Below are 7,470 nucleotides of genomic sequence, written 5' to 3'. Positions count from 1 at the left end.
ACCACATACCACGGCCCTTATGCTCCTCTTGGATGCTAAAACAGAGAATCTACAGTCCCTTAAAGTGTATCTGTCTGCACTCCAGCCCTAAGACACTCCAGAGGGCTTTGACTGAAGAAGGGGAGATCGGTTCAAACAAGGGACAGTGTTCTCACTTTCTAAGGGGTGAAGATTTGAACAGTCGAACTACCACAGGAGACTCTAGAGCTGTCCCCTGCCGGGAGGTTTCTGAGGAGCTGCCAGACAAGCACTGGTCTGGAACGGTTTAGGTAGACCTAATCCTGCCTCAGGGCTGGGGAAAGAGCCAGCATGACCCTTTGGTCCCGTCCAACCTATTTCTAAGGTTCCTCTGCGGGATCTTCGTCAGTGTGTGCATGTCCAGCAGAGGCTGGCTCTATCCAACCTGGCTATTTCGCTGCTCCAGTGACACCTCTGACCCTAGAGCTCTGATCAGGGATGCACTCCACAGTTCCAGTTAAAGGCAAGTCAGAATGAAAGAGAATAAACCCATTAAGCCAAATGCAGGCTTCACCACGAGGTGACACCCAAGGCACATCACAACCTCGGGCACAGAGCAGGCTGGGAGAGCTGGCTGGCGCTGCCCGCTCTGCTGCACCATCTCCTTCCCCCCTTTCACAGCACACCTTTTCCCACACGGCGCTGCCAGGAGCAGAGTAAGGACCAACAGGCCTCTGCCTTCCTACAGATGCCCAGCAATGCCAAACACATTTCAGAATGAAAACGATCCCCGTATGTCCAGCAAGCTTTTGGGTGCGGGTTAGCTGCCCGGTTTCAGCTGCAGCTCCAGGTGGAAAGCTTCCTCTGTTCTCAGCAGCCCGTTTAGATTTATAGCACTTTAAACCCAAACTGCGCGATTCATTTGTTTCCAATTAAAAAAGACAAAGGTGGTTTGTGCAGTGACAAAAGCTGAGCTATGCGACAACTTTGTCTGCTTTGGCTCTGCTCGACTGGTTGGTTCCTTCACACAAATTAAACAGCCAAATTCCTCATAGCAGCAGTTACTGAAGCAACACTGCTGCTCCATCTCTTTGCTTCTATCATTGTCGAATGTCCTTCAGGGCTGTAACAGACATATTGCAGGCACCTTTACTGAACAAGAGATGTTGAAAAGGAACGGGCATAAAAAGAACCTGTTAACTATTTCTTTAACCTTTACGAGAGCAAGAAGCTTCTGCCTTTCTTATTTTTTCCTCAACAGGATACTAAGTTGTAGCCCAGCCTTCTATAAATGCTTTCCCACTCTAAATATCCCAAAACTGTCTGGAAAGATGAAACATCTCACTTCCGTTGTTTCTATGACATCCCATCCCACATGGGAGCTGAGAAGCTGGAAGCACCAGCTAAGCCAGGACTCTTAAACTGTCCACTGGGACTTTCTGTAGTTCTCCCACCTGCAGTCAGGCCCCTGAGAAGCACCAAGGTCTGTGTGACAGGTATGAGTCCACATGCTCTTCATCAAACCCAGCAGAAAGCTGCTTAGAACTTGTGACGAACCTGACAGGTTGTGCATACATCCCATCTCGCTCCTTAAAACCAAGGCAAAGATTTCAAAAGCACCAGCCTTGTCCTCGAGAGCACTGCAGCCACGCTGAAAACTCAACTGCGGGTCTAAAATAATGCACTTGTCAAGAACAGAAAATCCAAATTAGAAAGCTCTGTAAACAAGAATCCACAGGAAGGTGAGCTCACATATTTCATCTTGATATTCCTTCTTCATTCAACGTCTTAATGCTGGAGCGTGTAAGATTTTAGTCTGCTACTGATAACGTTTTAGAAAGCTGCTTTCAGGCAACTGAACTACTTGACTATGACTTTTCCACAGAAGACATTCGTTGTAAAACTCCCATCTGGATTTTTGTCAAAATCACCGATCTGGCTGAACTTCACAAGCTGTATTTGTGCTTAAAGAGGTATTTCCTGAGATAGATGTCTGCAAAACCAAACCTTGTTCCCAGCGGTTAGTGAGCTCAGGAGCTGGGACTGTGTGTTTCTAAGGTACTGCAGATCAAGCAGAGTGAAAGTTTTAACTAAACTTGGAGAGATGGAGATCTGCCATGGATGGCTGGATCCAACATAACTGGCTGGAAGCAACTGCAGCGCAGTGTCTTGTATCAGAGATGCTTCTGCTGTATCACTGGACTATCCTGCCATCGCTGGCCTGCAGCATCACTGAAGATAATAATGAAAAATGGTGGCTGAGAAAACACCACCAGGAACTTTCTAACCTGCTTCCTCAATTGCTCAGCCTCAGTGCCTTGTAAGTGCTGATGTCCTGCCTTTTTGTAGCTCAGGAACAACTGAAAGCAAGAGAGGAGCAAAACAGGCAAGAAAAGAGGAACAGAAGGCCAGGGCTGAAGGTCAGACAGCACAACAGACTGAACATTAAAGAAGAGAGACTGATGTAGTAAGCAGAACATGAAGGACTTGGAAAGGGAGGCCTGGACCCCAGTGCCTCCCCTTCTCCCCACCACCACCAGAAGAATTAACTGTGCACTCAAACGACAAATACAGCATTATGCATTCTTAGGAGAAAAGGTGTGAAAATTCACTCCAAACAGCCCACAGAGAAAACGCATCCATGTTTAGGCAGGAAACAAAAATCCTTCTCTTTGCATTTATCAGCACATTAGCACATGAAACCAAACCTTAGGCATTAATTCAAACACCGTTACCTTTGGGAAGTCGTGCAGCCAAACCAAACTGACCACCACCGGGAGTCCTGCAAGGCTAAGCAAGGAAGGAGCCCCCAGGAGAGGAAGGAAAAGCTTCCCTTAAATTATGTTTCTATAACTGCTTTGAAGAAAGAAACCCACAGTAAATAAATGGTTGCACTTTACTCTTCCCCAAGCAGCTGCAAACTGAACAGGTATTATTGCCACTGGACGACATTGCACCTGAAAGCACGCGAGTGCAGCGTGGAGTAATGATGCAGTGAAATGCTGACAGCAAAGTACACACCTTGGCATTGATATATGGGTCAAAGGGGCCGTACTTTTTGAGTTCTTTGATCTCAAGAGCATTCTACAAAAAGGAAGAGGAAAAAAGAAAAAAAATGTGATAATGAAATGGGTGAGATATAGCAACAAAGCAATGGGTGACCCCCAAGGGGCAGAAATGACAGAACACAGCACCTCGTTCCAGTCACAGCTCTTCCCAGCAGAAGGCACTCCAGCTGCCCTGTAACCTGAACCGCAATGCGCCGCAGTTACAGGACTCACAGGAGCAGCATGGGCTATTCAGCTGACTCTCCTCATTTGAAAAGGTTCCTACCAACAGACATTAATGAAACATCACCTGGACAGGTTACACTGAGCTTTTAATCTTTGGCAAAGATTTCTGCTATCCCTCTCCTACCCAGAGCAGAGCAGTTTACACTCGGAGCCCTCAGTTCTTATCTGATTGATTGTGAACAGCTCAAATCACTCCTCAAATCCAGTTAAAGAGGCTGAATGCCTGCAGCGGTGCCTGAAAACATTAATGACCACAGCCCCAAACTGGAAAACTACCAAAGATGTTGAAACACACACTCAGTTATCTCCGCTCAATGGAGGACTGGCAGGAAATGGCATTACCACTGTGTTTTTCATTTTGTGATGCTTTAGAAGCAACCACTGAGCCTTGGAGCAGCCTGATGCATCAAGTCAGCCGTCTTACACCGAGGAACAGAAAAAAATTAAGCACAGCACTTTGGTGCCCTCAGAGTATGGCTGGAAGCGGGTTAGAACTTCTAAACCTGGCTCCAAAGGGACTTTGCTCCTCAGCTGCTGAAAAGTACACACTGCAGGTCAAAATTAAACAGCATGAAGTCCCAGCTAGCTGCTCGTCTTGACTTTGACAGACTTTGCCAAACCTGAGCCATGAATTAACTGCTGAATGAACAGACATTTTTAGCCTTATAGTACTAAGGCAGACAAACTTATTTTGGGTTAATTCTCTCCTCCTGGATGAAAACCCGAGTGGTTTAGGAGTTGATTCACAGGGACAGGAGATACTGTAGCTTTAACCATCTGATTTGGATGTGTAACTGCATGTCTGTCCAGGCTCACTCAGCAGTAAGTGGTTCAGTAACACCGAACTCTCTCACCAAACCAGCTCCCTTACCACAGCTCTTAAACAAAAGAAATATTTGGGTCTTCCAGCAGCAGCACTTCAGAAGTCCCTCAGAACTGGGAGATACCTGCTGACTTTCACGGGGCAGTTACACAGGAGCCAGCCCTCCAAAGTAGACACAGCAGCCACTGTACAGAATAGCTATCGCATACAAATCAATCCCTCTGCATCCTAGACCAGAAACCACCCGTTTCGCAAAGGGAAGAAATCCACCAGATATTTTTTTCTTGCCTGAGCAAGTAATTCTTTAAGTTTAAGCTTGGGATTGATCTGAGGGCAAGTAAGGTTAAAATTATCTTATGATTTGCAAATTCGTTAACTAGAGCAGGTGCCAGAGACAAGCCAGGAGAGTAGCTAAGAGAGCATGGTCAAACAAAGCTGCTGTGGTTAGTTCCCAAAGGAGGGAGCCAACGTGTCCCTTGACAGAACTAGAAACCTTCTCAGCTATGCAGCAACTGAAAGGAAAAACTATGGGTTAGTTTTAGAAGCCCAGTATGAAGCAGGAGACCACTTCCTAGGTGTGGCGTGGTTCTCGTATTTAAATATCTCTGTATAAACATAGGTACTTGATTCATCCGACCACTAACTCAGAACTGGAGGTATCTGCTCTAGACAGTGCCCTTCATATCCCATTAGCAAGTAGGACTTGATATAACTATTGTTACTAGGTTGGGAACAGTCAGCAGTCAGCTGAAGAAGTGTCTCTCCATCCAAGGGAAGCGATTCAGTGGTATAATACAGAAAAATATGCAGACCTGCTCGTTCACTTTAGTGTGCGAAGGTCCTTGGTGGATGAGGAGCTTCACTATGTCTGCATCTCCTTTCCAAGCTGCCAGGTGCAGCGGGTAACAGCCTTTACAGTCTGCTACATTGGTCAGCGCATCATTCCTCAGCAGAACTTCCACCACATCCCTGCAAGAAAAGTAAACTTGGGTCCGTGAGATACTCAGTCCTTGTTCCATGCTGACATCCCGCAGTATTTCACAAGTCAATCCAAATAGGAGTATTTCAGACATCCTCTTGAAATGTGATTTTAAAGTGTTCCTACTAAATGCTGCCCGAGAGGAAAAGAAGAAAAGGAAAAGACAGACTGCTGAGGCGAGCTCAGGAGTGATCTGTTACCCTCACACTAATGGAGCTGAATAGGGACCCGAGTCATGCACAGGCCACTCTGGTGAAAAGTGAATTGCACCAGCACAATGAAGATGAATAAAGACTTTAACTCTATTCCATTTCTCAACATCTTCAGTAGCAAGGAACAACACGAGATTTAACATGCTGAAGACTGGAGCTGCTTAAAACTCTAAGTACAAATGAAAGGAAATTTCAAGTGATGCAGGTACAGCAACACACTGGACACCAGACAGGCTGCAGAGGACTGTTAACTGGAGAAGCCACCTTGAATGTGTTGTCATAGCTTATCCAAATGGCTTATAAATGACAGACTGCTTGAAAACCTCGGCATTTTACCAGATTTTTAACAAGCCATACGCTCACCCTGTGCAGCAGCCAGTGCCTCTACAGCTTCACTGCACTGATGTTCTTCACCTCTTGTCCTGAAGACGGTGGTGTGCTGCACCACTGCCACATTTCCAGTGGAAACACCACTGGACTGGGGAACGAACCACACAGAAACGGGAGCTTGTAAAACAGAGGGTATCCCCCACAACCAAAGGCATTATAAGAGGACTCACTTATGACCATTCAAAGCAGCGTGGTGCAGTGGGGTGTATCCAGTACTGTCCACGCAGTTCACGTTGGGCCCTCTCCAGATGCTGCAAGACAGAAAACGTACAGGGAACACTTAGGCATACACTGGACAGCTGGACAACTGGCACGGACAAGTTTCAGCAGAGTTCTCACACCAAACTGGTTAGCTGGAAGCAAACCAGTGGCTGGACAGCTGTGGTTAGGAGCAGTCATACAGAGACCGGGTCGCAGAGCACTGGGTCGAGCAGAGGGGTTAGTGTCACCAAGCACACACCTGGTCCGGGGATTCGCTGCTCGATGCTGCATCAGCCCGTCCTGGTTCTGAACCAGAGCTCCCCCATTCTCCTACTACTAGACCTCTTTCAGCCATTCGCGTACTTGCCAAAAAGCATCGCCAGAGGAATACGTGTCTGTCCGAGTTAACCACAAGAGACAGTAAACCATCAACCCACCGCTAATTCACACCCCTCCGAAGAATTTTGATGTGTCTGGGAAACCCTCTTCCCACCACGGCAAGAGTCACTAGGGGTGCAAGTCAAAGACTGTGGGATACAGACCCTGCTCTGGGTCACCAGCGTGATCCCACACTGACTTCTTACTGCCAGAAAATCATTCCCATCCGAGGGCTGTTGGCAGTCTCCGGGAAGGAGTAGGTGGTCTCCCAGCACTTCTACGAACACTGTTAACTTCCCTCCCTTGTTCAAAAGTCGAACACCAAGGATTTAAGGATTAACCCTGTGGAGGATTAATCTCGCCTCTGCTCCCTGCAAGGTGTCCTATTTAAAACCAAGGAGAAAGGCCTGTGTAAGCAGCTGGCACCACTCCTGAGCTTGCTGCTGAAGGCGGGTGGTTTCTGCTGCCACCCCACCGGTGCTACCACCCTCTCCCAGAAAGTAACATGTCAACTCAAATCAAGACATTCCTATACGCAAATTGAAGCCATTCCCTTTTCCTGAAGATGGCCCTCCCCACTGCAAGCATTCCTTCCATGCTGCTCTGTTTTACCTTTAATAGGTTCAAGAATTACGCAGGATTTATTACAAGCTTGGTCAATCACGCTCTTGCTAATACTGTATGTTTTCCTGCATTATCTTTAACTAGGGCTACAGCTTGACAGCACCCCCTAATTCCCAGTTTAATTGGTTTAAAATAAAGTCAAGTGTTGCTCTTTATGAAGCAGGCCTTTCCTGATCATTTCATTTCCTCCCCAGCGTGTAATCGCCGCAACTCACTGTACGATAGAGGCAGTCCAAGCAGAAACCAGGTTTTCTATAATAACAGTCATTACTAGAGGGCTCCTAGCCAGGAAAAACTCCAAAGCACAGAGGATAAAAACAGCAGGAAAGGCACCAAACCAACAGCAATCTCATGCAGACCAAGTGGAAATGCAGAAGTAAACCAGGCAGCCGCTCGCTCTGGAGCACGTTTCAGGTGGGATGCAGGAGCACGCTCTGAAATGGAAAGTCTCTCCCCTCCAAGCGACTCCTGATCTGGCAGAGCATTATAAAAGTCTTTGCAGCACCAAGACAGACACAGCTCCACCAAGGAGAGACAGCTAAGGGGAAACTTTACGCGAGAGGACAGGGAAGGAAGTCATGAAATCCAATTTGCAAAGGATCAGAGGCTTAT

At 47.0% G+C, this 7,470-nt stretch overlaps 1 protein-coding gene across 1 annotated transcript; it reads right to left on the bottom strand.

Moving 5' to 3' along the window:
- Positions 1–2,769: 2,769 nt before the first annotated feature.
- On the bottom strand, positions 2,770–5,906 carry LOC104499703 (ankyrin repeat and SAM domain-containing protein 1A-like; the record flags this gene model as incomplete). Its single annotated transcript, XM_010143248.1, has 3 exons — positions 2,770–3,042; positions 4,887–5,043; positions 5,826–5,906. Coding segments are annotated over 3 exons (475 nt in total), but the record flags the coding sequence as incomplete, so codon positions are not given.
- Positions 5,907–7,470: the final 1,564 nt, after the last annotated feature.

Source organism: Buceros rhinoceros, unplaced genomic scaffold, assembly GCF_000710305.1.
Source record: "Buceros rhinoceros silvestris isolate BGI_N320 unplaced genomic scaffold, ASM71030v1 scaffold11469, whole genome shotgun sequence".
In the NCBI taxonomy this organism is placed as follows: Eukaryota; Metazoa; Chordata; class Aves; order Bucerotiformes; family Bucerotidae; genus Buceros; species Buceros rhinoceros.
Note: the sequence above shows the minus strand (reverse complement) of the source record. Positions and strands in the feature narration are given on the sequence as shown.